Source organism: Nicotiana sylvestris, chromosome 4, assembly GCF_000393655.2.
Source record: "Nicotiana sylvestris chromosome 4, ASM39365v2, whole genome shotgun sequence".
Taxonomy (NCBI): domain Eukaryota; kingdom Viridiplantae; phylum Streptophyta; class Magnoliopsida; order Solanales; family Solanaceae; genus Nicotiana; species Nicotiana sylvestris.
Window position 1 is genome coordinate 82,608,904 of NC_091060.1, and position 20,568 is coordinate 82,629,471.

Consider the following 20,568-nt stretch of genomic DNA (forward strand, 5'->3'; position numbering starts at 1 on the left):
CCAGATTTACAACTGGTCGTATAAAAATAGCCCAGTTTCAAAAGTAATCGAAATTTAGACACTTTTCATATAAAGATAAATCTGAGCGAAAATACTGTTCAAAACCCGAAAAATACGCCAGTATATTATACTGGAGTTTTAGCATAAGTATGCTTCAACTCGAGCATACCGATGGAGTTCCAACATAAATACACCAGAACTCCAGCATAATATACTAGAGTTCCAGCAAGTATAAATGTCCAGTATAATATACTGGAGTTTGGAGCACCGGTGCTCCAGTCTCCCGTATACAGGAGTCAGCAAAGTATACCGGTCCATCATAATATGGTCAAAGTTTTAATTGATTTTGTGTTTTTGAACGACAAATCCCAAAACTAGTCCATGCTATTTTTACATTAGACCCCCCCCCCTCCAAACGCAAATCATTTCTTCTTATGACAGCAGCCCTCATTTCCTCTTTCTCTCATCCTCTCCAACTTCTGCCATCTCTGAACCTTACACAAATGTGTGCAAGAACAATGAAAGACAGCTGTGAGACCACCACCCTCCTATGAAGCCGTGAATCCAGCTGAAAATTCCTATTCTCATCATCTCCTGTCAAACCCCCAAACCCCGAACCCTTAGCTTCAAACATGAATACCACAGAACTCATCATTGCATCCTCCTCCATTCAAAATCGCCATTAAGGCGTTGCATGCAACCACATATTCAAAAGAATCTTGGCCTCAGCATGACAGTTGATGGCCTAGAGGTCAAACGCAAGAACCTCTGGAAAAAAGCTATGCCCGGAGGTCCAGAGGTCTCAAACAACTATTTTCTCCACCACTTAGAGGGTAAATCCCCACTCTTCTTTTTCTCCTCTGATTTCTATCATCCTTTGGTTTCGTCAAAAGATTTCTCATCAGTATTCATTATTTTTCCTTGTCTTCTACTGAATTTGAATCTTCAAATCAAAACCCTAAAGACCCAATCTTGGCTATAAACATCGGGCTTTAATGCTCTCACCAACACACACAACTACAATCGAACATAGCAGTAAATGCACTGCACTTTAGTTTCTTAAGTACTCAGTCGATTTGCCTAAACTTCTTTTCTTTCTTTTCGTTTTCGTTCGAGCTTAATCACTTGGAATTGGCTGTGGGTGCTGATTCTTAAATGGCTAAGGGTAATTACTTGATTTGCTGCCCTAAGGAAGATCAGTTACCTCCAATTTTATTTCAATAATCAGATTTTTCTTGTAGTTTTCTCATGTCGTTTCTACTTATCTATTTGTTGTTTCTTTGTTAACAATATGTCTGCTGGCTTATGTTATTATGTTTAGCCAGCATATGCTTCTTGTCGATAGTTGTATTTTGTTTCTCATGTTATTTTCTACTTAGCTAATCGATGTTCCCTGTTAACAATTGTGTTTATTTCCTATGTTGTCTATTCTATTTTTCATATTGTTTCATGTTTAACCACTTATGTTCTTTATTGTTAGTCGTTTAGATTCTCACAATGTCCTGCTTAGTTGATTGATATTTCTCATTAGTAGTCGTGTTTGTTTGTCATGTTAGCATGGATATAAATGTGGAATATGTGATGAGATCTGTGTACCTAACTTAACGTGCTCTACTTTATGGCATAATAGTGATCCTGTTTCGTTTAGCTAAATACCTATCAACTTGAAGTCACATATCTGCTGTTCTCATTATTTTCTTGGCTGTTTGTTATTGTGAAAACTATGTTTAGAAGATCTTCATTAGCATGGGTTGAACACTGCCTGGTCTATTGGTTGGGTATTATTGGTCTAGGCTGTTTGATATTTTAACTAAATGCTATTTTCCTTCACTATACCCTATTATGTTATAGATCCCATGCCTATTGGATTCAACTTGGGATTAAGTTTGATTATTTTATCATGTTGAGTAGTTCTTACTATCACTTTGTTAGTATGATTTCTTGTGAGGTTAATTCTACTGTCTAAATGCTTAGCTTAGGTTACTTCATATGCAGTGAAGTTGTTGATCTCTCAACTATGTACCTATTTGCTATTGTGTGACTCCTCTGAGTTTGGTTTGGTGATCTGTAGCTTTAGTCTCTAGTGACTTAAACTTGTCTAAAATAACCATGCCTAATTATGTTCTTATGAGGCACAAGGCCCCCTGTTGAAACCCATATGAATGAATGTATGCTTGAATGGATGTCTTCTGCCAAATTCTCTTGATACCTTAGACAACCTATGATGACATTCATGACTTAAATATATCTTCGACATAGTAAGTATTCCTATAAGAATATATGGTTCCACTTTGTGTTTTTTTTATTATGATTGTTTGAAGCACTGCTTCTCATAAGGGATATGTAGATGTTATTGCATGATCTTTAGCTGATTTTGAGCCTTTGCAACCTCTTAAAATCTTGAGGTCCTATGTATGTTGATATAATCCTATATCATGTACCCTAATAGTGATCATTTACTACAGATTTTTTGAATTTGAAACATATGTTAATTCCCTGATTATCTATGCCATTTCACCTAACTAATTGCTTGATATTAGTCATTCAATTAGTCTAGTTATTTTGAGACTGTTGTGCTTCATTTAATTGAGTCCTAAAATCTATCACGCTTATATTACTTGTGACATTGCTTAAATGTTCTGTGTTGTTAGAAATATGATTGCTCCTTGGGTCTCCTTGGCCAAATTGTTTGTGTAAAGACTTAAGTCAAAAATTTATGTGTCAAACCTTTATGGAGGAACAAGGTTCAGTTGTCAATGGTTTCTATTGTGAGCTTGACTTCACTATTAAGGTGCTCCTCCCCGGCACAAGCACTGTTCGGGGTCCTAGAGACCCTCGTAAACTCTAAAGTGTCGGGGGTTCATATGGAGACTTTGTAGGTAAATATGGTTTATTCTAGCCAATGACCATTGGCCTTGACTAATCCATAGAGGGGTGTCACAAATAATTTAGCTTAGCCTTGTTCTGTAGATCATATTCATATTCTTCTTTCATGATTCTGTATATTACATCTCATATGCAAGTGCTAATAATTTTTCTTTTCTTCTTTTGCATGAACCATTAGGCCTATAGAGTTCATGGTGAACTCTGGCCTAAGACCATAGAGCTAAGGTGCCTACTCTTCCTATTGCGTCTTGTGCTAAAGCCCGATGCTGCTCAAAATCTAAATTTGGCCTGAACTATTGTTAGCCCAACACAAAGTCCACTCCTATCCCTTACTTTATATTGCTGCCGATATTAGCCTATTTTATCTTTATATGTTGTGTTTGTGGAATTAAAATTGATATTTTGTGATTTATAGTTGCTGTGGTTGTTTAGAAAATATCCTAGGGTAATAAAATCTCATAGGATAAAAGGTACCATGGCTTAGATAACTCATTACTTCATAAGGCTAGTGACTTTCAAAATTTGAATGTACCCCAACTATTTTGGTTCACCAGTTAGACTCTTTTCGTTTAGTTAATTTTTCTAACAAGTTTCATCTATTTTTAAGGCGTTTGCAGAGTCCAATCGGTTTAAGCGAAAAAGCATTTTTGGAAAAGTCTCCAAATGAGTCACTTAGACAAAATTCGATGGCTAAATTATTTTGGAAAGAGTAGCAATTTTACAATGCAAGCCAAACCCGAAATTCACAAAGATGAGTAATTGTTTTGGAAAACCAAAATGATTTATATCAAATGAGTCTTCAAAGATGGTCAAGGTACAAATCAATTTAACATCTCTTTGGATATAGAAAAGGATTGAATATTAACACATACTTGCATTTTTGTAACAAATCCTCGTTTTTCAAATGAGTCACAACATTGTTTAGAAACCAAACATTTTCTTTTCTTAATACGTGGACCCATTTTTGAGCAAATACTTTATCACTTTAGGTAATTTTTCACATAGACCCACTTAGTAACTTTTAAATAAACTAGGATATAAATAATTCTTGTCCCCACATCTAACCCAAGTTTAAGGAACTCTACGGGATGCCTAACACCTTCCCCTTAGAATAATTAGAAATCTTACCCGGATTCTCATTGGTTTAGTGGACCATTAAGATAATGATCTTTATAGAATTATAGGTATCCTAGTATAACTTTAAATATCAGGTGGCGACTCTTCATTACTAGAAAACGAATTTATTGGAACGGTTTTTGGGCAGCGGTTTTGTAACTGTTACAGTAGATCATGTTTTGGAATGGTTTTAACCGTCCCAATAGAGTCAAAAGGCTTCTGGCACACTTCTGAACAATAACCGTTCCAATAGTTTAGTAATCGTCACCATAAGTAAAGATATGGAGATGGTTTTGATATGCGATACAATAGGGTTGTTTGTGGGAACGATTTTGTGAAAAAAAGAAGCTATAGGAACGGTTTCATTTCCCTCCTTACTTTCCCTCCTAGGTATTTATTAAAAAACAAAAATAGTGGACCCCACTAATATTTTAATAACTCTAAAATGTAAAACTAACCTAGAACACATCGATTTCAATCGGACTCCCCCAAAATCTCAAACACCCCTTAGCTTTCTCTGTTCTTCAACCTAGAACACACCGACGAACTCTGTCGACCAGCTCCGGTGAAGGACGATAATTTCCGGTGAAGGACGACCATTATCGCTAACATACCACAATCTCCGAGGTAGACTTTCGGTTTTTTACCCTGTTCGATGTTTGCTATTACTGTTCGATTTTCGCTTTCTTCTTCCCTAGTATAAAAAATTATTTCATTGTTCTTTCTATTTTCTTTTTTTGGTAATATTTCTGATAAACCCATTATTTTGCTTTTGTTTTGTCTGTATTATGCGATATATTTTGTGATTTTTAGTTAGCGAAATTGGGGGATTTATTTGTTAGGTTTTGATTTTGTGTTAGAAACCATGAGATTTGATGTTTGCTATCGATGTTCGATGATAGTATGATGCCATAGTGAATGCTCCCTATTCAAGTGTTGATCAGAATGGAGGAAGAGTTTCATGATATGGTTTGGAGTTAGTATCATAATTTACATGGCTGAAAAGTTTATCAACACTACACTGTGTTCTATTCATTCTCGTAAAATATTGAGTTATTTGTTAACAAAGCTGCTGGAACAAGGTCGAAATTCCAGTTATTATGAGATGTTAAATTAATCTTGCTGTGAAGTGATACCATCCTAAGTGTATATAATATTTCTCCTCTCTCTAAGGAGTAATTTCTGAAGTTGGATTTTAAGTTCATACGGGAAGATTTTGCGAGGGAAGGGATTTTAGAATTCTGCCATCTATTTTCCGTTTTAATTGGCTTTGGACTTCTCTCTTACTAAAAGTTTGTTACAATTTTGTTCTCTATAATTTTTTGGCCAAGTTATTTAGTCTGGACTTTTCCTGAGTAATTTTTCATTAGGTGGGTATATAGTCATTAGCAGTTATGATTTTAAATGAACTATAAGATGATTGGCTCGAGATGCTAGGGCAGTTGGCTTGGCTTATACAAAATGTGTATTTATTATTTAAGATTTGAAATCACAATCTTTGTAATGTTGGTCATGAGAAGTAAATGATAATTCAGTTTGGAATCATTATGGCAATACCTTGTAACCATAATCAGCTTGTTGGACCTTTTGCATGGGCGAATTGCTCGTAAAGAAAACACCTGTTGAAACTACCACGACAAAGTTTGGTTTCTTTTATTTCACTCGATACGAGTATTCTGAAGTTTATTTGGCTTATTTACTGCTGCCCAAGCTCCGTTCGTTTATCGGTATTTAGATTTATGGTTTTCTTAATAATTCGGAGCTTCGCAAATTGGTCAGTTTCTCGTCGATACTGTTTTTAGCTTCCTATGTGTTAGTTATATGTAAAGTAGTAGCGTTCGATGCCATTTCTTAGTTTCTTGTGTGGTAGTCGTATGTAGAGTAGTTGATTTAAATATTTATGCTGCTTGAATGCTATATTAATCTTGAAAGCTCTTAAAAGTCTCATGTTTAAAGCAGTGTTATTAAAAGCGAGCGCTTCTCGCTTAAAGCGCAAAATCAAGGCGAGGTGAGGGGTCTACGCTTTTCTGCCCTGAAGCAGGTAAATTTCTCTTCTTCTGCTTCTTCTCTTTTTTCTCCTCTTCCCCTTCTGATTTCTCTGCTATTGTTCGACTCCTCTCATCTTTTCTCTTTCCTTTCTATTTTTGTTAGTTGTTCTTTTCTATCCTGCCTTGTTTCTCTTTTAACTGGTATAACCTCAGTTTTATTATAGTAATTTTTTCTACACATTTCATCTAGAAGCAAAGATGAAGTCCATCTATGTCACCTAGAAAAGGGATTATATAAAACCACTTTTAAGTATTGATTGCTAAAATTGCCTCCCGGTCCCAACTCCAAAGGGTCCCTGTTAATAACTCTGCATAGATGGTCTAGTAGTCACATGAAGTATGAGGATGGAGCTCCTTATTTCATTCTGGAATCTAATGGCTGCAGGTGGATGGTCACTTTTTTAACTGTATGCAGTTTAAGTATAATTGAAGTATGAACTAACCAGATGGTGCACGTTACATTCTGTTTCTACCATTCTCTTTTAGTTGGATTGTGCTTTTTTTCACTTTCCCAAATTTTAGCAAGTACTTGTCTTGTTAAATACTCTAACAGTATTCACTTCAAGTGAAATTTAAGAGTGTCTTGTTAAATACTCTAACAGTGTTCACTTCAGGGTATCTAGATAGTCCCGAGAGTGGTCATTGTTGAAAATTCTGAAGATAAATATTAGAAAGAAACAGAAGTACTTATCTGCCTAAATGAAATTTTCTGATATCCTTGGAAGTGAACTCAGATTTCATGGCATTCACTTGTGGATGATCTCTTTTGGCAGATTTCATGAAATTTGCCTAACCCTTTAATCTATATCTGGATAAGTAGTTTCTTAAGAATGCAAAAGGATTGCATTTGATTGATGTGTGACTTGGGTATTTAAATAACATAATCTTGAATTGAGCATCATAGAAATAACGTGCTTAGGGAAGAACATCTTTTATTTAATTTAGTCCTTTCATGCCTACTGTAACTAGTTATTTCGCTTTTCTATTAGCGACTTTAACTAGAACCTCAACTCTATTTATTGGTCTGAGCAAAGATCTTATTCCTATTCTTTCTTTTTATCTGATTTTTCATATTAAAAATATAAAATTCAATTTTTCTGGTTGTTTTGGTGTCATGTAGGATAAAACCAATTTAATGGATAATAGAGATAAAAGGTGGATGGGCCTTCGTAGGTCAACTGACGAGTACATACAAGGAGTGAATGAATTTCTAGATAAGGCATTTGAACGAGCTTCCCAAGGAAATGAAATATTATGTCCTTGCAAAGAGTGCGCTAATTGTTTTTGGCATTATAGAAATGTGGTGGAGGATCACTTGATCATTAATGGGTTTGTTCATGGATACACCAAATGGGTTTTCCACGGGGAAGGGTTTTCCTCGAGAAAAACTCGATGCCCAAGCAATAATGATGAAGGTTCCGACATACATGATAATATTGATGTACTACTTCATGATACATTTCGAAACGTCGATGATAATTTGTTACATGGAGTGAGTGAGGGACCATCTGAAGATGCAAAAAGATTCTTTAAATTAGTGGAAGAAGGGAGACAAGAATTATATCCAGGATGTGAGAATTTCTCCAAACTAGGCTTTACGATTCGATTGTACTTGTTTAAGTGCATTCATGGGTTGAGTAATGTGGCATTCTCTGACTTGTTGGAGTTGTTAAAAGAGGCCTTTCCATTTGCTCAGCTACCCAAGTCTTTCTACCAGGCAACAAGCATGCTAAAAGATTTGGGTCTTGATTATGAAAAAATACATGCATGTCCTAATGATTGCATGTTATTTTGGAATGACAATGTAAATGCTGATACTTGTTCTGTGTGTGGGTCTTCTAGATGGAAGAATGTTGTTAATGTCTTGACTAATAAAAAGTCCAAAACCCTACAAAGGTTTTGAGGTACTTTCCCTTAAGCCTAGGCTTCAGAGGATATTCATGTGTCCGGAAACAGCTGCAGCTATGAGATGGCATGCCACTGAACGACCCAATGATGGAAATATAAGACATCCTGCTGATGGTGATGCTTGGAAGGATTTCGACTCCTTGCACCCTGAATTCTCTAGCGACCCTCGTAATGTTAGATTGGGTCTTTCAAGTGATGGTTTCAACCCATTTCGAACAATGAGCATTTCTCATAGCATGTGGCCTGTTATGTTAATGAATTATAATCTGTCGCCTTGGATTTGCATGAAGCCAGAGTATATAATGTTGTCAATGATCATCCCAGGTCCATCATCTCCGGGAAATGATATTGATGTGTACCTACAATCACTAATTGCTGAATTGAAGGAACTATGGGAATTTGGGGTCGAAACATTTGATACTGAATCTAACCAGACGTTTCAACTGCGTGCAGCCTTAATGTGGACTATTAGTGATTTTCCTGCACTAGTAATGCTTTCTGGATGGAGCACAAAGGGGAAATTTGCATGCCCTACTTGTAATTATGGCACATGCTCTCAATATCTCAAGCATAGTCGTAAGATGTGCTACATGGGTCATCGGGCATTTTTGCCTCCTGAACATCCATTTCGAAAAGATAATAAATCATTTGATGGTGACGAGGATCATAGACTTGCACCTACTCCCTTGTCGGGCATAAAAGTGCTCGAAGAGCTGCGTGAATTCAAGAATATCTTTGGAAAGGGTAAAAAGAAAAGGTCTCGGGATAATAAGGGTCCATGGAAGAAAAGATCCATCTTCTTTGAATTACCATATTGGGAAACTAACAAATTGAGGCACAATCTTGATCCAATGCACGTTGAAAAGAATATATGTGATAGTATTCTTGGGACATTATTGGAGATAGATGGAAAGTCAAAAGATCATGTAAATTCTCGCTATGATTTGCAAGAAATGGGAATACGAAAAGTGCTTCAACCAATAAAAGATGTTGTAAGTTGAACAATTGCTTTGGCTAAAGCTTGTTTCTACATGAATCCAGAAGAGAAGAGACGATTTTGCACCGTCTTTAAAGATGCCAAATTACCAAAAGGGTGTGCCTCTAATATATCACGTTGTGTGCATGAGAAAGAGATGAAAATATCCGGGTACAAGAGTCATGATGCTCATTTTATAATGCATTACTTGCTCCAAATTGCTGTTAGAAAGTCGTTACCCAAGAATGTTTCTTTGGCATTGATTAGGTTGGGTAACTTCTTTAAAGCCATATGTGCTAAGGTTATAAGGCGAGAGGATCTTGATAGATTGCAGACAGAAATTAATGATATTATATGTGAGCTTGAAACGATTTTCACTCCAACCTATTTTGATATAATGCCTCATTTGCCTATTCATTTAGTAAGTGAAATTAAGCTTGGGGGTCCAACTCATTGTCGCTGGATGTACTCAACTGAATGAAACTTGTGCAAGTATAAGGCGTTTGTTCGTAATCGAACTCATCCAGAGGCGTCAATTGCAGAGGGTTTTCTAGCGGAAGAGTGCTTGACCTTTTGTTCGCGATACCTACATGATGGGGTGAAGACAAGATTCAGTAGGTACCAAACTGAGGATGATGGGGACATTGAGGGAGCAGATTTGTCACCTATATTTCGTAAAATAGGCCATCTAATTGGAAGTAAGAATAAGAGAAAAGGAAAGATTTTTACCATGGATTTGCAGTTATGTTTTGAGGCACATAGATATGCTCTATTCAATACTGGAGATGAACAAGTGGAGGTGTTTATCATGTAAGATAAAATATATTACCATCACTTATATTATAAGCTTAATTTATTTTATGTTTTATGATTTTTAAATTAAATTCATATTGGCCTAATGATTAAATTTGAAACATATGGCTTGCAGGAAACATAAGAATTTAATTGATAATTGTACTAGATCAAATGCATGGGTAAGAGCAAGAAATCATAGTCAGAACTTCGCCGATTGGTTTAAAGAAAAAGTTAAAAGCATTGATGTGCCTAATCATTTGAGATGGCTAGCTAAAGGGCCTAATACATTGGCCAAACGATATACTGGATATTTTATTAATGGTTACTTATTTCATACAATGACCCGGGATGCCTCGTTGAAGACTCAGAATAGTGGTGTGACTTTGTCAGCCACAACGGATAGTTTTGCTAGTGCTAGGGACCAAAATCCTATTGATGGAGAGGTTCTCTACTATGGAGCTATTCAGGATATCATTGAGATTGATTATTGGGGCCGCTTTAGTGTTGTACTATTTAGATGTGATAGGTTTCGTAATGAAGTCGATGAATATGGGTTAACTCGGGTATACTTTAACAGAGTATGTAGTACTGATGACTCTTTTGTATTGGCATCTCAAGTAAATCAAGTTTTTTATGTGGAGGATCCAATTGAGAAAGATGTTTACTATGCCAGGAATAACGTTCCTGTTGATTTGTATGATTTGGAGGAAGAGAATATTCCTAATGTTGGGGAGACATTTTGGAGGGAACCTAATGATGACGCCGGTCCATCAACTAGATTAGCCGATATTGATGTTAGATGGTCGAGAGAAGATGTGCCTCTTGCTGTCATTGATATTCCAGTGGATGTACAACATTCAGAAGATACAATCATGGAAGAATCAGAAGAGGAGGATGACTTCGATGATACGGATTGGAATTGGATGGAGGCTGATGATTGAAGAAGGAACTTCTGATTTTTATTTGTATTTGTAGGAGTAAGGTCTGCGTACCAAGTCTTAATTGTTGTTGTTGTTGTTGGTAGAGAAGGAAAAAAATGCAATTTTTAGTATTATTTCAGTAGTGCCCAGTCTTAATTTGGTCTTAATTTGGTCTGCTTAATGTGCATATCTGAATTTCCTTGAGTTTTAGTTGGCTTTTGGCTATACATGAAGGATGATGATATAACACATGCATGTATTTGTGGTTGTTTCGTTTTAATAAGCTTCAAGATCATTCCATTATTTTAGTTTGTATCAGTTCCTTGTATATTAAGCTTGTGTTTGCCGGTTAATATAGCAGTCATATATACCATCTTTACTTGTTTAAATGTCTTTGTATGCAATGTTTAGTCTTTTTACTGTGCTAAAGCTACTAAATGGTGTAAGTAGTCTGGGAGCATGAACAATTTTCAAGATTGAGAGTCACTGCAGCAATACTATCTGAACTTTTTGCTGCACCTGAATTACTGGAAAGCATAGGAGGCTGATAACAGGTTGCGGCTTAGCTTCTAATACCTCTTTGTTCTATTGTAGTAACTTCATATATGTACACATACTAGTTAGTGCTTTTGGTTGATTGTTTTTCAACATTCTGTTATGCTTTTTTCTATCTTTTTTTGGAATTTTAATTTTTTAATGTTGCAAAGTTCTGAAGCTCGATTTGCACTCCTTTGGCCATTTGTCTTTGAATTGCTTTTTGATGTAAAAAACAGAGCTCTGCTGTGTTAAGAAATCAGTTGTTGACTGTTGTTAAGACAGAGATTAGTGTTGTTTACAGCAGTGTTTTGCAAATCTGGACAGTGTTTTTTTTTTTTTTTTTTTTGCAAATCTGGACAGTTTTTTTTTTTTTTTTTTTTTTGCAAATCTGGACAGTGTTTTTTACAGCAGTGTTTTCTTTTGCAAATCTGGACAGTTTTGGACAGTGTTGTTTACGGCAGTGTTTTTTTTTTTGCAAATCTGAATAGTTTTGGACAGTGCTGGACAGTTTTTTGGCTTAGTCTGCACAACAGTGTTTCGTTTTGTTAATTCCAAGGTTGTTGGTTCATGAGCATGTGATTTAATCTGTGGTTTCCACAATTTGTTCCTATCTGAACAGTAACAAGTCCTCCTTATACGAGCTATCGGATGCTTACTGGGGTGATTTAGAGGTCAAAACTGTGGCTGTTGAAATGGAAAATAGCCTGATGGCCTCTTCTTTGCAAGTTCTGCCTTCTGCACTCTTTAGCAACACTGGAATGTAGAGTAGGAGGACCACATACTGTCACACCAATATCTACACTTCCCCAACTCTTTGCATGTGATCCAAATATCTCTGCAGAAAAAGAAGTTAAAATACATTGTCATGAAAATATAGTAGTACACATTGCAATGTTTCTCCAAATGTACCATGGAAATCTGGTCATTCACCATATCGGATTATATTAACAGATCGAGCCTCTTCCAGATTCTTGTGTAAAGAGGCCTCAAAATTCTGCTGCAGGATGTCGACCTTCTTTATGCTGTCCTCTGGTTCCTCCTTCAGTGAGGTTTTCCTTTCCCAAAGATGCCATAAAGCGATCACGAGACTCCCAAATATAACAACACTTGCAACCATGCATCCAATCAACAAAAGCCCCTTGTACCACCGGTAATATATGTTGTGTGGAATTATGTGGAAAAAGAAGTTGACAGCCCCTTATTTATCTTTGACAGGTGAATAAGAAAAGAGGAAACTCATAAGAAAAGGTCTACTGTGAAGGTAAAGGTAATAGTCTGATCCTTTGAATTCAACTGTCGTCTTTTATATAATACCTGTTAGCGCTAATTTAATTTGTATTCTTCATCAGGTTCTGATAAATATGAATCAAGAAAGACCTTCAAAAGCCAAAAGAAAGACAAACGCGGCATACATAAAAGCTGGAACAATGACATCTTTGGCAAACCAAATGAGGAGTTCGTTTAGCCAAAAATATGTTGTTCCTGCACGTCCATCTAATAAAGAGCGTCCGAATATCATTGAAGAGAATCAGCTAATACCCCAATATCCAGAAGTAGCAGCCAATGTACACATTAGATCAACCACTCCTGCAACACAAGTAGTAGAGGAACAAGTAGAGGAACGAGTTCAGTTGGATTCGACAATTCCTATCACAAATGAACAATGTGAGGAACAAGGTAAGACCGTATAGACTTTATCTAAAATGCTTACATCCTATTTCAGTCATACACAATGTATCAACAATAGTAATTTGGTGGTTTTCTTTGGTTTGTATGGTTGTAGGCCCTTCCATTCAAAGGAGAAACAGAGGTCGAACAAAGATGAAAAGTGTACATGGACAGCAATAGCGTAAATTGATTTTACTTAACTACTTAAATCAACCTGTTGGTCCTACTGAAGCTGTTGTGCTAGAGTTTGGAAGCTTCCTCGGCATATTGGCAAGGAATGCGACTCTATGTCCTCTTGATATTTTGGATTGGAGGAAGATGGAGACAAAATAGGATATATGGGAATATACCAAGGTCTGAAGATCTTCATTTTCAATTTTTAGTTGAACATCTTTCATATTTTCTGCATTAACAGATTTGACACCAATTGTAGGATAAATATGATATTCCTGAAGCTGGAAAAAAATATACTTTGGAAACAGTCCAAGCTGCCTGGAGAAAGCACAAGAGTAGATTGAAAAAAGTTCACTTTGACGCCTATCAAAATGATGAAACTCGAATGAAAAATGTCCCTGAAGATGTTCCAGCTTCTCAGTTTAAGGAACTCCTTAGGTATTGGAACTCTGAAAAACTCGAGGTAAGTCTAGTTCTTTCTACTTGTTCTTATTCTTCTTCTAGAACTTCTTCCTCCTCCTCCTCCCGGAGATATTTCCTCCACTTCTGTCTTCTTCTTCTTAAAAATGTGATCTTGACCAAATACGAGCCTATGTAACAATGAGCCTCTGGAGAAAGCTGCTTCAGCAGCTTAAGAAGATGTGAACATGAAATTGAATATCACATGAAAGTCAAATATTATGAAACATTAAATTAATATAAGATCTTGAATTTTGAAATTGGTAGACAGCATTGTTAATGTGTCATATTGTTGCGACAAATCAAAGGGAGGAGGCATTTTGGAGTGCAATGACATGTAAACTTAATTATGATCCTAGGAATATATTTTAATTGTTTGTACAGAATTGCAATGTTGGCACCATCATGCCTTAAACATGTTGTAATTATTGCCATTATTTTTTCCGTTGGTACTTAGTTTTATTTTAAAGCTCATACGTACTTTGAAAGCATATTTGTTGTGATTTTCCTTGTGACAAATATATTTCTCATTACACATGGTTGGTATTTTATGCCTTCTTTCATTGATCTAAGTGCTGTTTCTGGAGTCTTACACAGTGATGGTGTTCTATTCCTTCTGTTATTGGTCCAACTGCAATTTGACATGTGCTTATGCTCATATCTATTATCTCTATAGCATTTCAGCAATTCCTTTATGTGCTCTTCTTAAAACTGTACTGTATTTGATGTGGCGTATCTGTTATCTTCATCAATTGGGTTCTTAAGACACTGCTTATTATATAGAGCTGCTGATTTTACAGAAACTTCTAAATGTGAAAAGTCTGGCCCATACGGACTGCATATTTTGTTTTATTATGTGCTTCTGTGAATTGCTCTAGTTACTTGATCTCATCTTTATCTGTCTATATTTTCTCTTCTATTGTGTTTACTGTATACTTCTCAAGTTGTACTTGTAAGTTGTTATTTGGTGCTTCTTTCTTCCTGCAGAAAATGTCCAAAACTAATATTGAGAACCAGAAAAAGTTGAAGAATCCTCACACTGCTGGAAAAAGAAGTTTTGCTTTAGTTCGCTCTAAGTTAGTGTGTAACTAGCAAATCATGAAAAAATATTTCTCAGTTTTGGCTCATGTTTAGTTTATGGCAGATCACCAGGAATACTAACGCACTTCCATGTGACTAGGAAAATGATAAGGAAACTTCGGATCCTTGAACACCAAAGGAAGTCTTTGTAGCTACAAGAAAAAGGAAAGTTGGACGATCATACATGTGCTCGGATGAAGACACAGCTAGTAAAATTGTGCGAATTATACTTAACTATTGTTATACCGAGATCAATCGTATATTTCTGTTAGTTTACTTGTTATTTACTTGAATTCTATATTTTTGAATTTGCTTTGTAGGCTGAAATGGAGGATATAGAAGCACAACAAACTGAAAATGGCAACGAGTTCGTAGAGGCATTTGTAGTTGTCATGGAACCTGAACATCCAGGGCGTTTGAGGTTGTATGGACAGGGGTTACAAGAACTTCTTTGAGAGGGAAAGTAGGATGTTCTGAACACTCTTCAAATTCCAAAAATTGTTTGCAAAAAATGGAGGAGAAAATATAGAGAATGGAAGAAAAAATTGAGGAACAAAAGGCAACTATTCGTCAAGAAGTTGTTGCGGATGTTCTTGCACGACTTCAACGTTCAGGAATTAATATTGATGCTAACATTATTCTAGCGGCATTGGGTGATAATTCACCAAGAGAAGTTTCATCTTCACAACAAACAACTTTGCAACCAATTCATTGTCCATCTACTGGTAGCATCAAAGAAGGCCAGCTCATTACAGGTATTAACTCATTGACAATTTAATAATTTTTGTGAGTTTCTGACGCCTTAGGTTGTTGAAATAATCTGTTCATGTAGTAATCTCTGGAGAGTTGAATTCTATCATTTGTCTATTGCTGATTCTGGACTTTTGGGCAGATTGTTTTATGTGTCACTTAACATAGTGAAGTGACCTTTGGTTGCTGTATCTGTACGCATTATGTCAGTTAGCATGTGCGTTTGTGTTCCTTCATTTTCAATTGTCAAATGTTAGATTCTGCAGTGTAAGTTGACAGGAGCTAGAGTGTTCCTTCGTTATTTTGGTCTGCTGTTGGAATTGAGTTGCTTTGAAATAGAGTTGAGGCTTTGAATACTAATGTCATTTGAAAATGTAAAACCTTTTAGTTGTCTTATGAAAATATTGGAAGTTAGAAAATATTTAGCTTCTTGTTTGACATTCAGGCTTTGAATCAATTACTTTGTGATTCAAACATCTTAAAATTTTCTTTGTTTAATCATTTATTGATCGTCATTTGTAGGTACGATTGCAGATGAAAGCAGTGATGAAGACCTTACGTGAGTGTTGTTGATCGTTGTTAGACTTTCTCATTATGTTCTAGGATATTTTAGTTTAGAACTTTTTGTACGCAAACTCATCTATTTCAACTTAGATATTGTTGATCAAACAATGTATTCATATTTTGTTTTTGTATATGGATAATGCTAGTTTGATATTTCAATGTTATTTTGTAGACCATATAACCGTTGCAATAGACCATATAACCGTTGCAATAGACCATATAACCGTTGCAATAGACCATATAACCGTTGCAATAGACCATATAACCGTTGCAATAGACCTAGCAAACAATAATAGCAGCCCCTAATAACTGTTACAATAGACTATAGATAATTGTTGCAATAGATCACAAAAACCGTTACAATATATTATAAAAATCGTTGCGATAGTCGTAAAATATCGTTGGCACAAATATATCGGAACATTTTATAACCGTCCCAACAAAATAAAAAACCGTTACACAGATTGATGTAACAGTTTCATAACTGTTACAATATCAATATACGGGGACGATTTTGTAACTATTTCACGTTCTAATAGACCTATGGTAACAGCAAATCCGGGAACGAGTGCTAAATCGTCCCAGTATCTCTATAGGGTCGGTTAGTGTATTTATTGCAACGGTTTTAGAAGGGTTGCCATAAGCCTTATTTCTAGTAGTGCTTCTTTTATCAACTTTAGAGAAAATCACAAGTTGTATTTTGTTTTGACCTGTGCAAAATAGAGTGCAATAACATGGCGACTCTGCGAGGGATTTTACACTTAGGTTCTGACCATAGCAGACTTAAGCTAGATTTTAACAGTTGGGGGATGTTTGTTTATATTCTATTTGCTTGACACATCACTATATGTTTACATGTCTCAATAATTTGCAATTATATGTTTACTTGCTTTATTCTTGATATTATCACTCATTCACCACAATTATTTGTTACTGCTTTGTCATCACATTTTTCTATCGAGTCTTGGCCATAAACAATCACACACAAATCATGCAAGGGTTGTCCTTGCACCCCTCTGAACCTTCTTTTCAAAACTCTCTAGTTTCAGAGAACGATATTGTCTCGCAGTTATTCGATACCCCTTCAAAGTTTAGGAAACACTCTACTCTTAGTAAACATATATCATGCTGCATACACCCTAGGTGAGTCGATCTATAGCATTGATTCACAAGTAGGAAAGCCTCTCTAATGTCAACGGGTCATGCACATAACGACATGCCTTATGTGAAATGACAAATCAATCCAGATTAAGACACCAAGGATTCAGAGCAAAATACTTACCTAGCCTTATCTCCAGTTTTTGATGGAAATCAACTACAATATCCCTGAAATTAGCATGATCATAGGAGCACCCCACAAGCTGAAATAATGGTGGAGAAACATCTGACGACCACATGGAGATAGTATTAGGACACATCTTGGGGCGATGACTACATTGATGAACATTCGAGCTGATAGAGTTTTTACCACATTGTTGATAGAATTCTATATCCAGCCAAAGCGGTTTTCAAGTTTCTCGACTGTGAGCTAACACTAATGCTCGAGGAAGTAACAAGCTTTTCTGAGTTGCCATTAGCTGGACGAAAGCCCATACTGCTGGTCATCATGTCGGGTCATAGATTTCTCTATGTATTGGGATTGAATAACAACATGAAACTAAGGAACGTTGAACACGGGTGGATAAGCTAGACCAACTGTTAGATAGATTTGGACATCCAGAAAGCTATGACCTGCATCATGAAGAATTTCAATGTGACAGGGAAAAGTGGTAGAACCTCCACCCTTTGACCTTCTCTTTGACATTGTTGGGATTTCTAGTTTTTCCATAGTGAAATGGGCGGATCAACATCAATGTGTTGCCTCTGGTCTTGGCCATATTTTGGAGGAATTTATGGGTCACTCTTGTCCTGATGCTGTTGGCAGAGATATGCAGGGCACTATCAGCATGTTCGAGGGGATATGGCTTCTTTAAAGGTTGTAACTTGTTGTTGCAAATATAGGATACAAAGTATTTCTTTCAAAGAGAGACGACCATCAATTACTTTGTCGACACCAGCAATGTGATCCGTATTCATGAAGAGAGAATGAGGCACTGGGGAACACAACATGGTAAAAAAGAATGGTGGGAATTTTTGACTAACCTAAATGGAAATTTTGTTAACTGGAAGTTTTCTTGACTAAGCGGCAGAGCAATCGTGAGGGGTTTGAAGAAATATTTCATTGAGTTGATGGGTTTGGAAGGAATTCAGCCATATGCATCGCTGAGAGTCCTAAGGCAGTTCGGTCTGGTCTAAGACATACCCCTGTAGTCCTGAATGGCTTTGTATGAGGACGATTACAATGGAAAAATCCCAATTTCGAGAGTAAGATGGCTTCAAGATGAGTGGAGTGATTTGATCACGATGGGTATGGGACCAAAAGCATAGTGTACGCGGGAGTACTTTGTGTGGATTTCTGAAGAGGATCAACTGGCCACGCCGAGTTGGGAGGGGTTAGCCGGGTTGGAAGATTTGAGAGTTTTGCAAGTATACCACGAGATTCTACCTCACTGCCTTGTCACCTCTACCATCCACCAACAGGTAGTCCTAGGATCGGTTGATCATATGATATCACCACCTGATGATGACAATCAGATAGTGGAGTACATACAGATTGAGTCTGAAGAGGAACCAGAGGAGGATCCGGAAGATGAGCTGGAGTATCATTATCATGATGTCGAAAGAATTTGAGGAAGCCTGAAGAAGGTCCAAATGAGGAGAGTCTGGGAGGAGATTACGGGGAGGGAATTGGCACATCTAGCCGTGACGAAACTTCTACAACCACCCTATTTTCCATGACTAGATTCAATCCCTGACCACTTTCCTTCATCAACTAGGCAACCTGCCAATACCCCAAATACCGCCATTTGTACTATAGACCCCGCCATAACCCAGGTCATACCACCAGTTACCCCCGCAAACCCACCAAACCCTCCCATACACATGCCTTATATTCCCAACTATGTTCAAGCTCCCTAAAATCTACCAACCACAATCAATTTGGTCCAAACTCCCCCTCGTGACAATGTCACCTTCGCAAATACTGATATGCAATATATACCCGCAACACACACCGCCAACCATGAGCGATATGTTCCACCCATATATACCATAGCAGAATCCACTTTCGCCACACCCGTTAAGGTCAGGATGCCTTATGAATTGATAAGTATGCTGAAATGGAAAGAGAAGCAAGATCCAAGGAAGATGAGTCGTTGTCTGAACAACTACGGGTCCTAAGGATAAATTAAGAACCTGCAAGTTACTCGAGGGAGCGAGAGCTTAATTATGAGTATTTGTGCATACATCTAGATGTTGATATTGTTTACCTTGAAAATGGTATTAACAATTATATTTGATTTTGTGGTTCTAAAAGTATGTGATTTATTTCAATACTAGTTGTTATGCAATATATGCTAAGAGTAAATGAAGAGAATATGATATGCAAACCAATGTTGATGAAGGACTGGGCCTCGAGCTGGCTGGAACAGAGGGCTCGAGGTCCAGTTAGGGCAGTTAATAATGAAAAATTGATAAAGAAATAATGATATCAAAGGCCTTGAAGATAGCCTTTTGCGGTTAATAATGGACAATAAGTGAACAGTAAATGAACAAGCAATAAATCTATAGAGTAATTGTTGAGCACGTTTAGGCAAGAAAAGCAGAGAATGTTCTATTGTATTCAATATTCATCTGTGTTACAAAATGACAAGGGTCCCCTTTATATAGGAGGGGGGAATCTCAACATAGTACACATCTAATAATGACGAGGAAATGCTATTAGTACAACTGTATAGTAGCTCAGTATGGATTTGTACTATTTCTCGCAGACTGTGAGTTCTAATCACGTGCCCTCGGGAATTTCCTGCCTTTCCATGACGGTCATTGATTTTCATGCTGCCTCGAGGTACGCTGTGATGAGTCTTCGATATATCCTATCGAGGCGAGTGCTTCGGGGACGATCCTTAGACTGTGCTTCGAGCCCATCGAGGCCGGGCTTGAAATTCCATAGAAACCTTAAAATCGGCCTTCCCTGGTTTTGACCGTATATAGATAGTCCCCGCATTTCTTAGAATGAAATGATAAGAAACGATTTGAATTCTTTGACTCTTCGATGTCCCCATCATGATGCCAGTCACGTGAGGTCAGTGATTGATGTGATAGAAAAAAGTGCAAAAGCCATGCCTGTACGTTTCTCGAAAAGCTTTAAATTGAAAATGGCAGTTGGCTGTCCTTTTACCTTCTTAAATATGACTTATCCCTATAAATTCCTCAATCCTTCATTCCTTAAACCTTTACCTTTAACAATATATTCGGATCCTTAGCAACTGTGTTTATACGCTCACTTCATCCTTGTGTTCATCTCTCAACCGATTTCTTCCTCTCCTTATGAGATTTTACAGCAAGAATGGCAAAAACCTCTAAAACTGTTCCCAAAAGGAGAAAGCCCCTTCATCATCACGCTCGTCTAAGAGAAAAACGGTAGTACCACCTCGTATTGAGGAGTGTATTCTCGGGCCTTGTGAAATATCTTCTGATTTCCAGGTCAAAAACCTTCCTTTGTTCCGGGACGAGGCGAACCTATGTCTCGATACATCAGTCTAATAACTGAAACTGAGAAAGTGAAGGTTGACTGTGTTGGGGGGAG

At 36.9% G+C, this 20,568-nt stretch overlaps 1 protein-coding gene across 10 annotated transcripts; it reads left to right on the forward strand.

The window, feature by feature from the left end:
• The first annotated feature begins 408 nt into the window (after positions 1 to 408).
• LOC104221352 (uncharacterized) lies at positions 409 to 16,040 on the forward strand. 10 transcript variants are annotated; one of them, XM_070172050.1, is made up of 11 exons: positions 409 to 833; positions 3,065 to 4,629; positions 5,962 to 6,043; positions 7,171 to 9,744; positions 9,863 to 12,453; positions 12,536 to 12,863; positions 12,970 to 13,208; positions 13,288 to 13,491; positions 14,668 to 14,784; positions 14,888 to 15,322; positions 15,840 to 16,040. In XM_070172050.1, exon 4 carries the CDS (start codon positions 7,991 to 7,993, stop codon positions 8,957 to 8,959), a length of 969 nt encoding a protein of 322 aa, XP_070028151.1. In that variant the 5' UTR covers positions 409 to 833; positions 3,065 to 4,629; positions 5,962 to 6,043; positions 7,171 to 7,990; the 3' UTR covers positions 8,960 to 9,744; positions 9,863 to 12,453; positions 12,536 to 12,863; positions 12,970 to 13,208; positions 13,288 to 13,491; positions 14,668 to 14,784; positions 14,888 to 15,322; positions 15,840 to 16,040. The 10 variants fall into 9 exon arrangements, with proteins under 10 accessions (XP_070028154.1, XP_009770707.1, XP_009770709.1 ...); XM_070172053.1 differs by adding an exon at positions 14,475 to 14,563 and having other exon boundaries at positions 7,171 to 12,453; XM_009772405.2 differs by having other exon boundaries at positions 7,171 to 11,203; positions 11,806 to 12,453.
• The last annotated feature ends 4,528 nt before the right edge of the window (positions 16,041 to 20,568 follow it).